This window comes from Apus apus, chromosome 15, assembly GCF_020740795.1.
Source record: "Apus apus isolate bApuApu2 chromosome 15, bApuApu2.pri.cur, whole genome shotgun sequence".
NCBI lineage: Eukaryota > Metazoa > Chordata > Aves > Apodiformes > Apodidae > Apus > Apus apus.
The window spans coordinates 9,155,783-9,177,124 of NC_067296.1; the positions used below are offsets into that span (position 1 = coordinate 9,155,783).

General features: G+C 42.4%; 1 protein-coding gene across 6 annotated transcripts; it reads right to left on the reverse strand.

Moving 5' to 3' along the window:
• Positions 1-434: 434 nt before the first annotated feature.
• On the reverse strand, positions 435-21,287 carry LOC127390851 (1,25-dihydroxyvitamin D(3) 24-hydroxylase, mitochondrial). Of its 6 annotated transcripts, XM_051632925.1 has the most exons (15): positions 20,969-21,144; positions 18,490-18,583; positions 15,520-15,623; positions 10,556-10,615; positions 9,245-9,435; positions 8,738-8,831; positions 7,961-8,057; positions 6,633-6,724; positions 5,754-5,865; positions 4,233-4,378; positions 3,760-3,926; positions 3,498-3,576; positions 2,812-3,006; positions 2,603-2,714; positions 435-1,794 (listed from the first exon to the last, which is right to left on the reverse strand). In XM_051632925.1, the coding sequence occupies exons 5-14, from the start codon at positions 9,397-9,399 to the stop codon at positions 2,604-2,606; spliced, it is 1,248 nt and encodes a 415-aa protein (XP_051488885.1). In that variant the 5' UTR covers positions 9,400-9,435; positions 10,556-10,615; positions 15,520-15,623; positions 18,490-18,583; positions 20,969-21,144; the 3' UTR covers positions 435-1,794; position 2,603. The 6 variants fall into 6 exon arrangements, with proteins under 6 accessions (XP_051488885.1, XP_051488886.1, XP_051488884.1 ...); XM_051632926.1 differs by lacking the exon at positions 15,520-15,623; XM_051632924.1 differs by lacking the exons at positions 10,556-10,615; positions 15,520-15,623.
• Positions 21,288-21,342: the final 55 nt, after the last annotated feature.

A 21,342-nucleotide genomic window follows, 5' to 3' on the forward strand; every position in this document is an offset into this window, starting at 1 on the left:
AGAGGGAAAGGGCCTGTAGGCACGGATTTAACACTTTCCTGAATACTAGGGCTAGCCTGGATTGAAGGAAAGGCAAGAAAATGAATGGCAGAAAAGGAGTGTGGCACCACCAAAGCTCTGTGCTGCAGGGCTTAACCACCCAGGCAGTGCCCACTTCCCCCTGCTGCCAGGAGTTGGGCTTTGCTGCTTCTCAGTTAAGGTGTGGTTATAGCACACAATCAAACCACTTGGGGGTATCACAAAGCAGATTTTTTTTTCAGTGTTGAGTCAAAGCAACTTGATTTTGCAGAACTTCAAGTTGAAGTCCACTGAGGATTTTAAGCAGAGGGAGGAAAGTAACACAGAATTTTTTTTTGCAAGAAGTTACCATGGAAGACAAGACTTCTGTAATTCTACAAAGACTTGACAACAAACTTTGGAATACTATTTATAGAAAAAAAAAATAGAAACCTTTATTTTATTACAAAATTGACTATTACCAAATTCACTAGAAAGGTTCAGCTAATGCATAAATTGCTTTACGTACTGTCATATGGCTACATTGTACATCTCTGAGTATAACAGCAGAAAAAAACCAAACAAAAAACCACAGGAGACAGACCAACAAATGCTAAAGCTCTTGTACACTTCAGAAAGTGAAAAAAATTAAATAACTATTCATGGTTATATAAAAAAACCTGTACTTAAAACTGCATAATGGGAAAAATACACTAGTGACCATAAGAGCTGACATGCAGCATTACTTGCAGAGCAGTGACAACTTTAACCTTTAGATACAGGTATTGAAACCTCCACCTCTTCAAAATGTTTAGGATCCTTATTTCCCATGGTCCTTTGAAACATACATTTTATGTTATTCAGCTGAGGAAGTAACTATCCTGTTAGGATAATCGTAATTTAATATTGGCAGAACCCATAGGATTCCAGTGATTCTATTTATGGATAAGGCCTCTCATGCAATAAAAGGCCACTAAGGTTTTACCAGAAAGATGTGATAAAATGGCTTGTGTGGGAGTCGGAGGCATGAAATTCTATGGGCACGAGCAGAGTATGTGGCAGGCACAGTATTGCAACTGTTCCAAACAAAAGTACTGGGCAGGCATCAGGAATAAATCCTGCTAGGTACCTTTGTCATCATTTCCCTTTTATTAAGGAAGTTTGTTAACTTCAGGGAAAGTACACTTCTTTCATTACCCTGATCTTCAGGCCCTGTTGCCAGCCTTCCTACAGACTGCTGTCTTACCTCTCAGTATAATTCATGGCATTGGTGCTCTGGTAAGGACTAAGTGACTTTGTTTTTCCTTAAACTGACTTCTTAAAACTCTTCACCTCTGAGCTCACAGGGCCAGTTCAGTCGTGACTGCTGTTCCCCCAGGTGTCCTATATGATACTCACGAACTGGAAACAGGCTCTTTCCAAGCCAGCCTGCTGAACAGCTTGAGGCTATAACAATTTCAGCAGCAAGAAGAACTATACATAACACTCCACAGCTCATTATCAAGCTCTATCCTGTACAGTCCCTCAGCTGCACTAAATTATTGTATTTCCAGAGCTATATGAACATGCACAGTACTTTTCTTTCCTCTTAACAGTGCTAAGAACAGCTGAACTAAGTAAAAACATTTTTCCAATAAAACAGTTTGGGAGCTTTTCTTGGTCCTTTTTCTGGCTCAGCAATTGTTCAGGGGACGTGTGTTGCAGTTTCTCCACTGGTTGCCATAGGCTTTGGCTTTCCCAGTCAACATATTTTTTAAGAAAAAGCAGCAGTAGGGTTGCCATTCATTTTTTTTCAAGCTGTATTAAAGACAAAAAGCATCTATGTAGTGAATGATTGTTTAAAAGCAAATAACACTCAACAAACTTCAGTTAATGAAGTTAATACTCTTACTCGGAGTATACCAGAAGATTTCTTCCTGTGGTGTTGGCCAGCAAAAAAATGTCTCCCATAGTATTGAAATGTCACTTGATTTCTAGTTTGAGGGCTTACTTCTAGATCAGTTCTCCACTTGAGATTTTTATACAAACAGGCTAACAAAGAGTTTGTGAGCAGGGAAAATCTTACATGCCTTCTTGTGAACCAAAAATGCACAGTAAGTTGCATGATTGCATGACTATTTTCAAATAGGTTTTGCTTTTCTTTGTCCTGCCTAAAATCAAGTTTTCTAATCCAGACTTTGTAGTTCACTGGTCAACTCTTCCTTCACAAGGGCATTTTCTTTTCAATCTGTATATTGATGCTCAAAATCAAATGCTATTTTTCAGGAAATATCTTCTAGAACTGCAGTGGGGAAGGTATGTTTCCCCACAGTATATATGTTTTGATTTCCCATTTCTGATCTGCACCAGGTACAGAAGACATGCTCTTTTGAGTTTAAAACCAGACAGCTCAATTCAGAGCCATAACCAATACAAAATCTGTCTTCTTAGTACACAGGATATTTCTGTTAAAAGTAAAATAATGCGATGGCATTTAATAAATCTCACACGGTGAGAACAAAGCTTAAAAAAACCCATCTGTTTTCTTACACTCACACTTCTATGAGAACTCTAAATGAGGTTCAAAGCAAAGCCTCCTGTACTCAGGAGGCCCTAATGCACACACCTTATCGTCTGTGAAACGCAATGGGAAGCTCCCGGCTGGGAATCAGTGTTCCTGAATGGAGCGTTTCCACTGGCTTGTTGTCAGTCGCTACAATCTGGTACTTGCGAATGAGCTGAAACACAAACATTTCAGTTAGCAGGCTTGGGCTCCTAGATCTTCTGATGAGGTCAAATGTTGAGCAACCAGGCATATGTGTACAGAGTATTTACCCAGCAAAGGGCCAAGTGAAGCTGCAGCTCTGCTAAGCGGCGCCCGATGCACATCCTCTTCCCAATCCCAAATGGAACATGAGAAAAAGGATTTATTAAGTTCTTCTGAAACCAGCGCTCTGGTTTAAATTGAGTCCAGCCATGAAAGTACTCTTCATTGCAACCCAGGGCATGGCTATTTATCATTAATACAGTCTATAAATAAAGCAACAGACAGAGTCTCGTTACAAATTGGCTTAGAGCTACCCAAGTGAATCAGCTTGTTAATGGAAAAAAATAATACATCAGTAAAGGCAAGGCAGTTTCCTCAGAAGATGTCATGTAATTCTCTGAAGAGTAATTTAAACACAGAAAAGGTCATGGTTTCCTCAGAAAATCATTGGAAAGTTTGAAAAGAAATTTTGAAATAGCACACCAAAATCTTTTTGTCTAAATCCTGCATGGCAGGCAGGAATGGTTCCCAGTTTATAGGAATTCTTGGTGTGATTTCCTTATTCCTTATCCTGGGACTTTGGCAAAGTCATTTTGAGGCTGAAGTATCATAGTATCATAGAATGGTTTGGATAGGAAGGGACTCTAAAGATCATCTAGTTCCACACCCCAGCATGGGCAAGGACCAATTTCAGTGGTTTACAGAGCAGATAATCAACAGCAAAAAAACCTGGAAGCTAAATTAATTGACTTACCCCCTTGGGTAGTACATAATCATCCAGAACCATTTCTGTGTCAATGGTGCGAGTGGTAAATGGCACTGACGGTGTTAATCTACAGTGAAAGAAACAAAATGGGTCACATTTCCAGCAGTTTTTTCCCTGTATTTCTCACAGTCTATGCTAAACAACAAAGTGAACACAATTATTCATACTAGAAGATTCTTTCCCTATTACACACCAACTGGTAAAAATCTTTGTGATCATTCTGCTTTTTGAAAATGATTTGAGAATCTACCTCATGGATTCTTTCAGACATGCTCTTAGGTAAGGCATATTCTTCAAGTTCTCAGCACTTGGACTCTCATTAGCAGCCAAAACATTCTGTATTTCCTGGAAAAGCTTCTGCTGAACGTGTGGATTGCGTGAGATGTTATACAAAGCCCACAGTAAACTATTGGCTGTCTGCAACAAACCAAAAAGTAACGTAAGACCTCAATTTTTGGTGACAGAAACAAGAAGTTGCCAAAAGTTTAAAGCAGCATTTTTTGGCTGGTCGCTGCTTTACGGTATTTTGTAAACCTAAGGGATTATGAGTTGCCCTCTAGGATTAATGAACAGAGGAAAGAATCTAGTGCTTTCAGGTAGAAATCCACTTGCATCTAAGCCAGAGAAGCAAGCACAAGATGATCTAAGTCTCAGAAGTTATGGGAGAAAGGAGGGAGTTGGAAGGATGCCAGCTTTAACAAGCTCCTGGAAAGGCAGGTTTACCGTTTCAACTCCAGCAATCTGGAGCTCTGCGATGGCAGCATACAGCTCCTTCTTGGAAAGTTGTCCCCCAGAATAGATGTCACACAGGAAATCCTCCTGAGGGTTTGCAGAGTGCTTTTCCAGTCGACAGTCGATCGAGTGCTTGGCTGAGTAGGGAGGAGCAGGAGGTAATGAATGGAAAGTCACCAAAAAACTTTAAAAATAAAAGCAAAGTTACATCTGACAAGAGGACACTGAGCTTTGCTCTTTTTTTTTTTTTTTTTTTTCAAGTGATGAGCATTCTACTGAATAAATAATGGTATTTTCTCTTTTTAAAGAACTTAGATACAAAAATCACTTCAGAACAGAAGCAGCTCCAGCAAACCATTAGGAATAATGCTCTCTTAAATTAGGAAAGGAAATCAGTGATGTGTTGAGTGAAATATTTAGCAAACAGAAATACAAGTGTGTAAAATTTATTATCTTGGATTTTCAAAGGGGATCAAGGTGTTAAATCAAAGTGACTTAGCACTCAGACTCCCTGCAGGGAAATTTAAGCCTTTGATTTACTAGGGGAAGGCAAAATAGATGCCAGATTTCTACATGCTTCTTTTTTTTTAAATAGAGAGGACAAGATTTTGCCCATCCTACCTAATGAATATCCCAGTTGTTAAGACCAGCTCCTAGTAAAGAGCTATTCATGTCAAGTGAAGGTGTAAAACTGTTTTTTTCTGAACAAAACTGGATTGAAGTGTCTTTCTTAAAACCCATAAACCAAGAAGCATAAAATATGTTCCCGTGTGGCTGGCATTACCAAAAGTCCTGAAGCATAAAGTACGCAAATACCAAAGAGAAATATATCACTTAGCATTAAAAGCATCCAAGTGCCAAAAACCTGCCTTAATCTTTGGCTATAACTGTCACTGAATAGCAAACTATTGAAAAATACAAACTTAGCTTTGTATCAGGAGTTAGAGTAATTTTTCTAACCTCGAAGGCAAATTCATCTTGAATAGAAAGAAAATGTTGTCAAAAAGCCAAACTACACTTTATTATTTAAATTGCTTCTGGTTTTAAGACTTATGACTATATACCAGGTTGTTCAGAAATCCTGTAATTTCCATTTTTTTTAGCTAACAGGCTTTTGTTGCATGTAAAATTCTTGTTTCTCATTAAAACAGCTCCCTTTGAGGGAGGTCCCTTTTCTCACTCATATGCCTTGCATTTAAAGAGATTATACATTTTCTGGCTATTTCCTTTTATGACAGAATGAAGTGGACTCATGACATTGCTGGCTCTTAAATTTCTGGGCCTTCCCTGGAGATTGGGTGTTGCCCCACAACCACACCTAAGTGGCAGAAAACAGTGCTCCATGTTTGGAAGAGGTTTGTGTTTAGCTTGTGCAGAAAGGGTGTCTCAATCTGTGCTGAAGGCAGCAATTAACAGCAGCGTAAGGCAGTAGCAAGTATGGAGAAAGTTAATTCCACCAAGTAGGAAACAGAGACAAAAGGAAAGGAGAGAAATCATGTTTAAAACAATAACCTGTTTTAAATATATCATCCCATGCTTTAGTATGAGCTTGCCAGACTTTTGTGTTCAGACCCTTGTGAAGTTCCACGGGGGTCACCATCATCATTCCAAAAGTAGCCATCATCTGTGAAGGAGAAAGAGTTTTTGAAATCTTTCTTTAATCTATCTACTTGCAATCTCTGAGCAAAGTTAGACTGGAAAGTAGGAGGCAATTTTCAGGAAGTTATGATTCTGGCAGATTTTCCATCCTGAAGAGAAAGGATGTGTCTCAACCTACTCAGATTGTATCCAGCTAAAAATTAGGGACAGCCATAGAGGATATGAGGCTTCTCCAGTGGGTGATTCATCCTATCTAATTTAGGCACCTGTTTTAGAATGGGACAAGCCACCCTTTGACAGTGCCTCTCCCTCCCTTGGTAACAGTGAAAGCTAAAAAACAAGGCTAGGCAGATATGTATCACTGGAGTCCAAGTTGCAGCAAAATGCACAGCAGGTGTGCTTGCAGGAATGACTAACCTCCAAATTCAGCATATTTGCATAATACTACACAACCCCAAGAGTCCCACCCAACAAACAGCAGTGTTGCACAACAGGTGCCTCAGAAGGAGAGGGAAGTTAACTAACCAACCCAATAACTCTATTTCCAGGATTACCCTGCTGTTCATACAGTGTTTTCCCCCTACATATGTCAGAATTCCATAATGGGATGGTTAGATGGTCAGTACTAGCACTGCACATCTAAGTGTCTCCTTGGATTTGCAAGGCTGCCAATACACATGTAGCACAGAAGCTGGAGTTTCTTTTTCTGGGTGACCCCCATTTAAACTGGTAGCCTCTCACTAGTAGTAGGGGTACAAAATCACTACAGGCCCAGTAAAGACCCTTCCATACCGTTTTTACAGCCTTGATGAAGTTCAAACTTTCTTCTTCTACATCCTGCTGTAGGAGACCAAACCTCTTTCCATACAGCACCAGGCAGATACCTGTTGTTAAGCAACATTATAATTAAATGATATAAACAGAAGGGTGCATGATGTCCACCATTTATTGTCATGGAATGGCTTGGATTATCCTTCTGAAAAATGGTCTCTGTTCTATGATACACACCTGTCAGATCAGTTTTTCAAAACACCTTATGCACATTTGCCTCAGACCCAAGTAGCAATATATCTAGCTAAGGTGCCCTTCCAGTAGCACTTCCTTCACAAATAGGAATCACCACTGATCCCCTCACATGAGCAACAGATAATTCTGCCAGGCAGGGCTGGCATATTTGGTAAGTAAGCTATCAGGCAAAGCTACTGAAGAGAACTGAGTTGCAGGAAAACAGGACCTGAAGAAGCCATCTAGTCCAGCATCTCCTAGCCCCTTCCACAGCCAGCAACCACTTGTGAACACAGGCAGCATCCCACACTCCACCTGTGTCCACCTCTTTCCACTTGCTCTTTTTTTTAAATTTATTTTTCCAAAGCTGTCACTTCCTATTTCTCCCTTTCCAAAAGCAGCCATCACCACTGACACTGGAAGAAAAACAAACCACTTTCAGGAACTCAGTACACAGGTTACTGAAATGAGCCAGCCAAGAGCAGACAGGTCTGGCAGCGCTTGTTCAGTTACACACTATACCCAACCATTCCTTCTTTTGGGAACCACAGATGCTGTTTCTTCTGCCCTAAGTCATTCCTGGCAGATGGTTCCTTAGTGCACTCTTACACATTTCTAAAGATGGAGGCTCCTGTCTTGGTTACTTATTCCAGCTCTTCTCAATCTTAATTGAAACATTTTAAATGGGATTTTCCAACCCTTGTCTACAACAAATACTCCTTCACTCTTACTGGATAATTTCATTGTGCTGCTGACAATTAACAAACATCAGATGGACAAAATTGGTCGTGTGCTATCTGATCTCACTCTAGATAAATGCACTGTGATTCCCCCAAGTTTTGGATTTATAATAAGCCACTATAATGACTATAATGTTCGATATATTTTTTTTTTATAAACCACACAGATAACCAGACAGAAGAGTCTGTGTTGCTGATGATGAATTTTGCACATGTACAGATAGTCCCCTGGCTTTTCTGCAACCCACTTTCTATGATATTGCAGTTGGCAGTTTGGAAATCATCACCCTACCCATTCACCACTGATCATACTTTAACTGAAACGCCATGGCAGGTACAAAATGCAGACCATTGTCAGGCAAGAAACCAACTCACTTTCAAATGACCATTTGTTGAATTCTGAATAGACATCTTCCATTTGTCCATTGTGGTTACAAATATCATCTATTCTGTGCATGAAGTCCTCCAGGACCTAAGCAGTGGAGAAGAGAGAGAAAAGAAGGGAATAAAATTATATCAACTAATACAAATGCTGTGTAATATACATTTTCAACTGTCTTTTAAATTGAAAACAATCTTGCATAAGAGAGGAATACTTATGTTTCCTGCTCTGTGAACAAGATTCAATTTCCCCCTGCAATAAGGTATGTCTGGACTTTACATGACTCTCATGTTACCACTGCTTGTACTTCAGCAAACAGAGCTTTCCTCCACAGGGATGAAAGGCTTCAGCCTGACACTGGGATAGTACTGGAGTTTCACAAGAAAGGGGACTAAGCTGTTTATCACAGATGCTTTTCAAACTCAATAAGGAACACACAGGTTAAGGAGGGAGGTGTTCATAAGAACATAAGAATGAAGGGGTAAAGGCAAAAAACTCCTGTTTGCAGGAGCCCTTATCATTGTGGAATAATCTTACTGTTCTGTGGAGACAATCTCAACTACAGGTTTCTGGGTGGTCTCATGTTTGTTCAGACTCTGATAATCTGTTTGTACTTAGCATTCCCTGAATGATTTTGGAGCATGAACTCATGGTTCTGCCACTGCAGAGCAAATCAGCAGCTATCTAGGCAAACCATACCACTTGATCTGCTTTTATTTTCCAGCTTTCCGGAGGACTGGGGATAGAGCAAGTTTCCCAGAGTGCAGTACCTCATTGATCGTGGTGTCCAGTTTTGCAACTTCCTTGGGTTTCATTAATTTCTTTTGAAAGGCACTTCTAACCCTCTGCCAGTCCTTTCCTTCCCTAGATTGAATTAAACAAACAAACAAATCAAACAGGGAGAGAAAGGCTTAAAGGAGAAAGAAAGGAAGAAAGAAAGAAGAAAAAAACCCCAAACCCGCGGCACGTGCCACAAGACATCTCGGGCAGCGCGGGGCGCGGATGCGCCTCATCGCACCGACGGGCGCAAACTTGACTCCGCAGCCGTTTCCCAGGGCACAGGGGATGGAACCTGCTCCGGGGGCAGCTCCGGGAGGCTGTTCCTCCGGCACAGCCGCTCCGCGGGAGCGTAACCTGGGGAGGGCGGCCGGGGCCCCGCGGAGCCGGGCGCGGTGGGTCCGCAGCATCTCCTGGGCATCGCGGAAACCGCCCTCGCCCCCGGCTCCCTCCAAACCGCGGGGAGCAGCCATCCCCCCGGTGCTGCGAATATCACTTACAGGATCAGCAGCCCGTAGCCCTCGTCGCGATAGTCCCGATAGGCTTTCCAGGGCTTGATCTCCAGGCGCTGAGGGCAGGCGCTCTCCCGGCGGTACAGAGCTTCCAGGAGGCACGGGGCTGCGATGTGCACCGAGTCGAAAGCACCCAGCTTCATGCGGAAGATCTTGCCAAACCTCCTGTGGTACTCGGCCTGGGGGCGCAGAACAGACCCCCCAGTGAGCGCGAGGCGCTCCCCTGCCTCCCCCGGCCCCCGCCGCAGCATCCCCATCCCTGCGCCCGCCTCACCAGCGTCTCGTGCTGCCGCTTGAGCCCCCCCTTCCAGAGGACGTCGGGCAGGCTGCCCATCAGCGGCCAGCTGGGGGGGCCGGGCAGGGCGGCCAGCGGGTGCCCGCGGACCCGCCGAGCGGAGGTCTCCGCCGGCCGCGGGGCGCTGAGGGAGGAGGCGAAGAGTCGGTGCGCGGGGGCTGCGCGCCCCGCGGGGCTCAGCGCGGCGCGGCCGCAGGTGAGGGCGGGGTGCTGGAGGAAGATGCTGCAGCCTCCCATCGCCGCGGTGACAGACACCCATCCGCGTATATGTATATATATATATATAGCACAGCAGCCGGGAGGCTCGCTGGACTTTCATCGAGGGCCAATGGGAGCCCTGGGTGCGGTGAGGTGGGGCCGGCGGGCCCGGCCCGGCCCGGGGAGGCAGCAGGGCAAGCGGTTCATGAAAGGGTTCAGGCGAGGCAGGAGGGCACCGCGCCAGCACCGCCCGCGCCTCCGCCCGCGGGGCTGCCCGGGGCTCCCGGCGCTGCTGCTGCTCCGCAGCCCGCGGCCGGGGCGGCAGGTAGCGGCACCCGGGCTGCCTGGCGGCCGTGGGAAGGCTCCCGTGAAGCTGTCTGAAATTCGGCTTTTGTCGGGGGGGCGAGGCAGCCAAGGAACGTCCGCATGAAGCGTGGGGGGGCTGTGGTACCCGTACCAGAAGGCACAGGTGGCTGGATAGCTGCAGCTTCCTGCAGCATTTGCACTTTAAAATAATTAAATATAAAAATGAAAGGAGCTGAGGAATAACAGGTTTTGGTGTGCGGACTGCCCTTCCCCTATCCGGCTGACTAACCACCTATTTATGAAAAGAGTGAGTGCATCATCTCTAAAGGCAGAACTCCCTGCACTATTAGTGTTGGCAGCCTTTAAATTCTGACAAAAATCAGTTAGTGCTGCGAGTCTTTTAATCGGAAACTGCACAGTAGCCCTCAGAGACAGCCAGAGGTTTTCATGCTAAGTGAAGGCAGGAGAGGTGCTAGCACAGATAAAGCAGCTTGGGTCACCTGGGTACTTAGCTCTCTGTCCTCTCCTTGCAAGTGAAGTCAGAGAGGTTGTAGATCTTCCTTCAAGGCAAAAAGCTACCTGTAAACCAGAGGATTTCCAGGAAACACAGGTATGCTACAATGAGAACTTGATTTTCTCCCACCCCACACGACATTTTTTCGTATTTCTCAAGTTGCATTTTGTGACTCAGCACTTAATCCCCTTTATTGAAGTGTCTGATGGTAAAATGCAGAGTGTGAAGACAGATGGGTGTGTTAGACAAGGGACACACAGTGATGTCTCAAAGTCAAGTTAATAACAATAAAAAGACCAAGGTATCAGTGACCAACACAAAGAAAAATGTACAAAAGCATGACATCTCACTGCAGACTCCTCTGATTTGGTACATCCTTCCCAATCCTGTTCCTCTGTTTCAGTGACTTTATCCTATGGGATCATAGTATGTGGGCCACAAGATTGGAGAACTTTCTAGGCAGGTTTTAAAATTAAGGCTGGTTCAAAGGCTCACAATTTTTTTAAGGAGACACCACAACAAGTTGACATTCTTGTTATTTGTTTTCTTTGAGCCAGTTCCACTGAAAACACACATCTTGCTGTCCTTGTAAACTGAGCAGTTTGGGCTTTGTTCAATGATAAGTTCTTCTGAGAAACCCGACAAGAAGAGACAACTTGTGTGCTCTGTGGACACCTGTCTGTTTAAGGAATCAAAATGAACTCATGTGAAGGGTCACAGATTAGTGCCTGTGAAACAATCACTTTAGAAGAGTCTGGAATAGACAAGTCAAGACTAAACTGGGCACGGGTCAGTTTTTCCATGTTCATCGCTGCTATGGGGAAGAAACCACCCTGTTAATACGAAATCTTCTCTATTAAGCTGTTTTTAAATTACAGAATGGAAAAGGTTTTATTTAACTTCTGTGGTCGTGATGTAACTCTCTGGCAGGGAAGCCAGTATATTTGTAGCTCAGCTAGGCCTGGATCTGAGAGAGCTAATGATTGCCTCAGCTTATGGTGAAGTGCAGTTCTAAGGGCATTTTCAGTCTTCACTTCCTCCCCTCCCTTTTAAGAGATCTCAAAAACAAGCCTTTAATTTTCAGCAAGATCTGTTCTTGTGACCTTTAGAACATATCAAGGGTTATCTTAAATGTACAACAACACCAGTTACAGGGTTCTTGAACTTAATTTTGGGGGCATATTCTCACAGAAGTAGCACTTCTCTGAGGGACCTGTAACAGTGAAGATGTCACCACTGTCCCACAGATGTCTATCCACAAGACTTCCCAATATTTTCTAGTAAGTGTAACAGCCAATGACAACTGTGAGTGAAAAGCCCTCTTCACTTCTATACTACAGCAAGGAGTATTTTTAGGTCAAAGATCAGGAAAGATCTAAAGATCAAAACTAAATACTGTGTGACACGTATTCTTCTATACTTCTCTTTTGATATAGAGAAAAATGTGTTTTGATTTCTGCAGTCTCAGAAGTCAGGAGAGAATGTTCCTTGAAAAATGATCTGCCAGTGTGATGCTTCTGTAGAAGATCTGACAGGGACTGCTCTAGAGGTACAGAAACACTGTATTGCAGCACATCTTTTTCATCCCTGAAATATTTAATCAGTACTGAAGTCCAAGTTTTAGAGCTGCTTCCAAAGCAGAAGTAATTGCTAGTACTATCTCTTGGGAAACAATAGTAACATAGTCTTTAAATACAGCTTGGAAATCCCATCAAGCTAAGAACTCACCAGGATTTAAGAGACTGAGGTGTGCTTAGAAATCTGCTTGAAACACAATGGCTGAACATCCAATATATCATAAAACATCAAAAGCAAGGAGCTCACCCAAAGTGAACTGAGTCCTTTTCATACAGCACATTTCTAGTACACTGAATGTTACTGAATTAACTCCTCCGCGGGAAAGAGCTGTAGACTGGTAGTACATTTTCCTTCTTAATACCTGTAATTCCAGGTTTGTTCTATGACATTACACAATTCCTGTCTCCTGAACTCTACTCTTTCTCCTTGTTGGAAAGAGCTTTTTGATGTTTAGGCCCTAAAATGCTTGTGAAGTCTCCTGTGTTTTCTAAAATGCTACAATCTAAAAGTGCCGTTGGAGAATGAGTAGGTGACACAGGGAAAGTCTTTGTCACAGGCAAGGTATTTCACAATGCTGGGGAAGACAGCTGAATGCAACTTGCAAACTCTGGTGTCAAAACACAAAGTTGTTATTCCAGGTTTTTGCTCATGTTTGTTTATACACTTTCCATTCTATGTCTCCTGCCAGCTGAGGATCTTAGAGTTCTGTAAATATTGATGAATTCAGCCTCAGCTTAGGAAATGGGAAAGTACAGTAATTCCCATTCTACAGAAAAGAAACTGAAATGTACTTGAAAAGCAAGATCTCAAAGTTGTTATACAGACACTCAATGTAAAATGAAAACAAAAGAAATCTTGATTATATTTTCACTCAAATACTAGCTTTTTAATACAGAATTCTTCTGATCTCACTACACCTAGAAGATTGATTACACTCCTACAAGATGACAGTAGCAGTGTAGAAATAAAAATCTGGTGAGCAAACTGAGAACAAGGTAATCCTTAGAGATCTACAAAAACAGAAATGTAGATGAACAGCTCAAACTCCACCAGCCAAGGAATCTTCTAGCTGGCCATGACCTGTTTGAGATATCTATCTCTGCAATAAAGATTGCGACAGTCGACTATTGAAGGAGTCTCTAATTAAGTAAGTACATGGGTCAAGAAAATGAAGAGATTTCTTGACTTAAATAAAGCACAGCCAATGTTTACTTAAAAAAAAGTGGAACCATTCTTTCTGTGAATAAATATTTATTATCTGCTTTACATAAAGAAAGCAATGCTCTGGACATGATTCATTCTCTAGAGAGGTTAAGCTTACAGCACAGACCAAGAAATTGAGGTCCATGACAAGATGTTCTGACAATCAGCTTAGAAATACTCAGGGCTTGATTGGCTCTTTCCTTCTGATAACCACAACCACTCTCTGGGCTTTTTCAGTTTATTTTCTTTTAGCAATCTAGTCCTCCTTAAGCTGGGAAAGGAGTTGTAGCAAAGAGTTTGTGCATTAGGATGTGCTGAGAATGAGTTACTGTCTCAGGCTGATTTTTTATTTTTGGAAGGAACTGACAGAAGTCTAGAAGCTTTCTTCACCTTCCACACAGCACTATGGAAGGCACATTTAGTTTAAAAAGCAGTAGCACTTACAAATCTGTTAGAACATTTCATTTTTCAAAGCATATGGTTCATGTTCAGGAGGTAGGAATTTCACTAGTGGAGACTATGCCATGAATGGTGATACTGGAAGTCCTAGCTTCTCTTTACTAGTCTTCAATGTTTCCAGGGGGAAATTGAGGGAGTTAGGAGTGAACTGAATCCTTCAACTACCGGAATAATGATTTTGTGATTAAGCAATAATTGTGTACCTTCATACTAAGCTAGTACAGGACATGTCCTGTTGCTTTTCTCAGCCTTGTTTCTCCCAGATGTTCATAACTTGTATTTTTCCTGTTGACACTCATCCTATCCTTCTCTGTTCTGCAATTATTGACAGGCTTAATGTACAATCTATCATCTATCATCTATATTTTACATTTGTCCCACTGAGAAGTGTCGTAATTTGGTTATTTACCGTAAAATAATTACGTACATTTATGACAGGGTAATAATAAAAGTGTCAATTTATTGCTGATGTTATCAGTGTAACATGAGGTTATGCAAAGAAAATCTTAGAGGATTTAAAAGGTGTAATGTAAACAGTATTTTCCTCACCACTTGAACAGCGTGACGTATCCTTTTTTATGCTGCCTAATGATCCATGACACGTAAGCACTGTGCCTTCAGATCCAGTCTATAATGAAACATTTTAGTTTAGCAGTATCAGTAAAAGCCTGTCATTTTATATATTCAATTAATCACCATTAAGTTCCTTTTATGGGGCGTGTCTGGTGGGTGTTAGTGACTTTAGATGATGTAGCTAAGAATTGGGCCAGCTTGTACCCACTCCAAATCAGACCTGCAGAGAGTCCCATGTAAATACAAAATATCTAGATATTTATCTTTATTAACTGATCCTGAAAGTATAAAGGGCAGGAAGGTCCTGGGAGTCATTAGGAGGAACTCTGAAAGATTCTATATAAAGCCTAAAGAAGCATTTGTGTGGTCAAGTTTTGCCCAAGATTCTAGGCCAAAGGAGTCAGCTGGTTTGCCATGTCACCAGGATACATGGAGTGTTAGATCACCATACAGTTCAAAATGAGGATCCTCAGGCATTCAAAATCCAACAGGCACTTACATTCTGTAGGTGTTTATGTATTTTCCCAGCTGTAAAAAGCCCTACCAGCTTGGGGCTCAGCCATGATGCATGTATGTAGCTATCTGAGACAGCAATTCCTGGTCATTTTTCTCAGTTGGAAAATTAATCTTGATTTTAGCTCTGTTTCCAGAAGCAATGTACTTACGAGCAATCACATACATTTGTACTTAATTTTTGTGTGCAATTATACATTTAACTTTCTGCTCAGACATTGTACATGTGCAGTTGCCTTTTTCATATGCAGTTAACATGCAAAGTAGCACTTGTGTTATGGTACTGAAAAATTATGAAAATATTTTCAGATCTTAGTGGTATTAATAACTCCACAATGCAAGCAAGAGGCCAGAACTGTTTGCCAAAAGCAAGGCAAGCTTTCAGAAGGAGAAATGTTGAGCATCCCTTTAATTCAAATAACTCTTGAAATTTAAAACAAAGATCTGCATTTACGAATCTGAAGCCTTTAGTTGTGTGACTGTCTTAATTGTCTGGAAAAATAGCTCTTATAGGACTTCTTGTGAGTATTTGTGAAAGCTGGTTATACAAACACTTGAATAAGCCTCAAACTCATGCAATTTACTGGATTTGTCGATTACATCCATAACATTTGCACAACTTACTTTCGGTCAGATGGGTATGTTTTTGCTGAAGTCAAACTGACCTCATACCAAGTCTTTTGAAAGCCAGCAGATGCTTGGTACTTGCTAAGATTCTGAAGGCTTTCCTTTGTCAAAGAAAAGATAGTTAACAATATTGTTTGTGCACATTTTGCATACATTTAAAGTATAGTAATAAATATCTATCTTATTCTTCCTGTGCTGGCATGTTTTTATAAAATCTCATAAAGCATAATTATGTGAATATAGTCTTTCATGTTATTTTTGTATTATAGTGTATTATATTTCTAGAATTCCAGTTTCACAGACCTTAATATCTGGTCTCTAAATTCCCCTGAAATACCAAGATAATAGGTGATGCTTTCATGAGGTTAGCATCTTGAAGTCTTGCCAGTATAGGAGAATTTCCAGTACAGGACAGACTGCTAGGAGGTTAAGTAAGCAGTGTCCTCCCCTTAGCCAGTACAGAACTCAGAGCCCAACCAGCTGTTGGCAGCTTCCATCTCCTCTGCAGCCAATGCCTTCTGACTGATGTACAACATCACGGCTTCGACCATTTGTTCAGAGAGGAGGAGTGCTAGCTATTATTATAATCTTGTCCTTGATTAGTTTGGTAATAATATCTAGTCTCTAAATTTTCCAGAAATTGCAAATAAGTATGAGATTTTAAATGATTTTTCATCAACTATTACAGAGCACTGCTGTTTAACCCTAGAGAGGGTGTGTGTGAAACTATCCTCTGTGGCCTTGGGGGTATCTTCTGATGAAAGGCCTAACAGATATGTAGAAGATACTATGAATCCAGCAGGACTTCTGTAAAAACACAAAGAGATGAGTTTGAACTTTAACAACTGAATTGCTGTGAACTGAGTGTATTTTCCTTCTGTTGTCTTCATTAGAGCCTTAAGAAAATATGAAAACCATCTCCCTTCACCATTAGTCAACCAAAAGGCACTTGGGCCTCACTGAACTCAATAACCTCTGGGCCACATCCTGGTTACTCCTATTCATTGCTTTTGGAGGGATTAGAACAGACTGCATCAGTAGTTCATCAGATAAAGCCTTTGTCTGAAATCCTGCTGCTTATTTCAGTGCTAATGCCTGACCACAGACCTCTTCAGGGAAGAGGTTAGTTTCCTCAGATGTATGACTACTGAATGCAACTATTGTCCTTGGGAAAACATCTAATATATTTATTGCTCTATTTGGTAAAGTATCAAATAAGCACATCTGATGCCTGAAAAAGAGAAAAGAAAGGAAAAAAAAAAAGAAAAAAAAAAAAGAAAAAAAAAAGAAACCCCACAAACTTGTGCAGGTTAAAAAATGCTGACCAACACTCCAGACAGGGCACATCACTGACAGACCTGCTAGGAGTTTGGAACCAACCTCCAGATTCAGTGGCAAATACATTTGTAATGTTTTAAGATGGAGAATCCAGCAAGGGGATGGTTAAGGAGGTAACTGAACTCAACTCCTCCTTACATGTATTTTTCAATACATGCTGACTTTTGAAATGGGGACTGACAGTGCTGCTCTTAGAAACAAAATTATTTCTACCTCTACAGGTGAAACTGGAGACCTCATTTCAGGTAGTCTGTGAACAGTTCTTGTGGAAGGTGAACGACAAAAGTGAAAAGAGAGCAAGACAGATGTTGTAGGCCCTGCAGAGAGACTTCCAGTACAGGCCACAAAAAATTCCTGGTAAACTGAGAGATGTTCCACCACCAGAAACATTTCTGGAACAGAACAGATTGTGGAGTAACAGAGATATGTGGCTAATATTTTGGATCGTGGTACATTCCCTGTTGATATTGAGATGTCAAGTAGTGGTGAGGAAGGGCAGGGCTGCAGAGACAGCTCTTACCTTTTATTTTAAATCAAACTAGCATGAGGCAACAAGTGTCCTGCTGGGCCAGAACTATGGGATTATAAAACACTATGTTTACAGAATACCCTGTTTACAAATGTAGGTTAAGTTCTTCTACTATGCTTCATCATAAGGGAATTTCCCAGAAAAAGGGAATCTCCAGCTTCCATCTCAGGCACAAACAGCCAGCAGAAACTCCCTGTGACTTCATGGGTCCAGCTGACACTGCAGAACTATCTGCAAAGCACTAGAGTGAGAGAAAAGAAGTTTCCTGCACAGAGGGTGAATTTTATTGGGATGACTTGCAGAAAGAAGCTAATGCAATTTAATAACACTAATGCTGGATATATGTGAACATAGAAGAGGGCTTGAATGATAAAATGGTGATGTTGGTTTTGACTAACAGGACAGATTTTCTTTCTTTGAAAGAACATAGTCAGAAATCTGAGAAAATCTTCCTTCCTTTCCTGAGATCACAAAAGAATAAAAAAATTAAGGGGGATTTGCCCTATAAATACTTGAGACTTGTATCATTAAGATCTGGCATCTCCTTTTGGCAAACAACACCCTTAGAGGGGGATTTTTCTTCTTCAACCTCCATGCCCTCCCACAGTGCTGGTACAAGAAGGGCAGCCATAGGCATTTGGACTAAGGACCTTTCTATCACAATAAGTCACATTGTCTAACATTGGAAATGCCATGCTTTGCACCCACAAAGCTGTACCCCTTTGGCATTCTGACACTATTAAAATAGTACAGCTTTGTGTGGCTTTTGCTATTACTGATCCACTTCATAAAGGCTACATCTAGATAAACCAACCACTTCATCTCCATTAAGTTTTCTGCAGTTCTAATGCATCTTGTATTAACAAACATTGTTGATGGGTGGGTATTTCAAGATGCTCAGAGACTGAGAAAGAGCTCTGTGACTTCAGGGAAAAGGGTAAATGGTAATCCAAAAGAATTTACTTAAGCAGCAAAGAGCATGGGAAGACTCTTTCCCACTGAGTTATATTGCAAAAGGCTACAGCAAGTAACATGAAATGAAAATGTGAAAAAGAACCACAAAGCAAACGTAAGATGAAAGGCATGGGGGTTACACATACCATGGAAGGGATCCACCAAAGTGCAAGGTGAAGCTAACCACACTCCCAACAGCAACGAGGACCAGTACAAGAAAGAGCAAGTCCTTTTATGCAACTGAAAAAGAAATGAGGTCACTGAGTTCAGTGGGTTTATCTTACTCCACCACTAGATGTTTGCACTCGTGCACTGTTTTCACTTTTATTTACATAAGAAAGGTCTACAGTAAGTTACTCTTGGCAACATGCTCACACCATAAATCTTGCCTCAGCATGTGGGAGAAAAAGATTTTCAGAGCCATCAGATTCTTATGAAATCCACTCCTTTTCTCTTGAAGGAAATTCCATTGGCTCAGACCTAATGTATTATTCAGTTAATCAACCCGGGGAAATAACCATGGTTTAGATGATATCTTTTCATAGTAAGACCTTTAAGAAGGGAGAAGATAGCTGAACCAGGGAAGAGTAGGAGAACGGCCACAGAGATGAGAGTTTGCTCTCTGGCAGAGACTTAGGATTATGTTTTTATGTACGTTAATAACAACATAGGGCTCCGAAGAAAAACAAGTCAAACATATACACCAAACCAAAATGTAGCAGTCAGCCTGAGGGCCACTCAAAATACTTTCTTTTCTGTTTTTTCTACTAGTTTGTAACAGGAGTTTTGAAATTCTGAAATGGAAAAAAAAAAAAACACAACAGAACTTCTTCATTCAATAAATGTCCATTATAGAATATTTTTATAATTCTGAAAGTTTTTTTCCTTCTAATAACTTTTAAGCCAGAAATCTGCTGCAACCTTCCCCACAAGTAGCTGTGCCTTTCTTGCATTTATTCAACATAAAGCAGTTATTGAAAGAGAGCTCCCAAACGAGCTCTACTCTGAAGTGAAGGTGAATGGCATTGGTGTAAGCTCCACCTCCATCAGTAATAAAGCAGGAACTCAAACTTTGCATTCTGACAGGCCATAGTGCTGCTGTACTCTTTCCATCTGTGCTGGACAAAGTCAAGGCTGAGAGAGAATGGTGTCAGTATATGTGCTAAGACTTGAATAGAGCATGCCATGTTTCAGCTCTGCCTAATAAGGCCTAATCACAGGAAATTAATAGGAAACTTTAAAAATATACATTCTTCTGTTGGGCATTGTCTTCCATTGTTCTCCACAGATCCCCTTTGGAATTGACTTTTATGGAGCAACAATTCTGCAGCTGCAGTACTGGGTTCTCCCTCAGCAACAAGGGATCCTAACAAAAGCAAACACTGGCACTCTGATCCACTGATTGTTCCTATATGTCTCATTAAAACAGTCATTGGATAAACTACAGAGTTATTTATGGTTCAGTTATTTATGGTGGGAAATCAGAATTAGGATGCCTTTAGGCAACAACGAGGTGTACATCAACCTCCTGTGTCATGAATAACTGTCTGAAGAGCAAGACCATCGTGTACAATCAGAGTATTACGCTTTTTTAAGCACAGCTTGAGAAAGAAAGGTTATAAATTTTGCCTTCAGGAAACGGTTTTGATCTTTGGACCCCAAACTGGTGGAGGCCATTCTCGGAAGCTCTAAGAAAAGGTTCAGCAGTTTTGGCTGCCTGGGACTGAACGTGCTGACCCTAGGAGAGCTCCTTGCTCGCAATGCTGTCTGGTTTTCTTTCTGGAGATTCAAACTGTCCCCAGACACTGCTCAGTGAGCTGCAGACTCTAACTCAGCTTTCCAAATTCCCTTCTGAAGCCAGACACTTAAAAAACACACCATCTAGGGCCCTGGACTCTGCATATCCAGGTACTTTCTCTGGGTCTAACTCTTAATGACTTTCAGCTGTGGCTCACAGGAGGATGTAGCAGAAAGATGAATCACAGCAAAACACCTGAAGATATTTTCATATACCTTCATGAACCATACACTGCAGGCTTGTTGCCATCCCCACCTGACACCGGCACAACAGCATATTGCTCAGTAAACTTTGTAGCTGAGGTGTATTTAAATTTTTGAAAGCTTGTGTGTACGAGGCGCTGATCATTCTTCAAGGTCTTGGCAAACCCAAGCAGGAGCTGATCAGTCTCAAAGAGTCTCAGCCACTGGTACCAGCAGCAGTAGCCAGGCCAGTCCCCACCAGGGCAAATGCCTTCAGAAATCCTGTCAGTTTTGAGCCCTCACACTGTTTAACACCCACATGTGCTCATCCACCCAGGGCCCCCCCGACTTTTGGATCACAGGCCTTGCACCCACTGCAGCCAAGAATCAGGAATGCAGCACCCGGCCTCTCCCCCACAGTTGTGAAATGTTACGATGGCCTGGTTTAGGATTTTGTGTGTTTGTGCGGCAGCTGTGAGAAGCTAAATAAACATCAGCATGCGGAGGCAATCAGGCAGCAAACGCCAGCTCTCCCTGTTTCTGCTTAGAAGCTGTCAACCAGCCTTTTCAGAAAAAAAAAAGTATTTGTTTTTGCTTAGAAAGTCCCTCCACGATTTTTTGAACTTGAAGGCCTCTTTCACCTACTTTTCCAGGAAGGCAACTGGTTCGGCTGGCAAGGGCTGGGGCAGTTCGGAGGAGTCCCCGGCCCCGGGCTCAGGCAGGGCGCGGCGCCGCAGCCCCCAGCTCAGGCGCCCGCCTCCCTCAGGAGCTGCTGCTGCTGCTGCACCGCGCCGGGCCCGCACCAGGGCACTTGGGGCACCGGCACGGAGCAGGCGGGAAGCCCCGGGCCCCCGCAGCCCCGGGCCCCCGCAGCCCCCGGCCCCCGTCCCGCGGCAGCGCGCCCGGCCGGCGGGAGGGCGCGGGCGGGACTCTTCCCCTCTAAACGGGACGTACCAAGCGCTGAGGGGCATGGCTTGAAAATTCCCGTCTGCCTTGTGGCGCCGTCGGGCAGCCCGCCT

Excerpts from the sequence above, each read along its gene's own strand:
- LOC127390851 (XM_051632923.1), bottom strand. The coding sequence starts at position 9,788 with ATGGGAGGCTGCAGCATCTTCCTCCAGCACCCCGCCCTCACCTGCGGC. Across the intron at positions 8,058-8,737 it reads TGGACACCACGATCAATGAG|GTCCTGGAGGACTTCATGCA; the intron begins GTACTGCACTCT and ends TCCACTGCTTAG. Across the intron at positions 2,715-2,811 it reads TTCACTTGGCCCTTTGCTGG|CTCATTCGCAAGTACCAGAT; the intron begins GTAAATACTCTG and ends TTTGTGTTTCAG.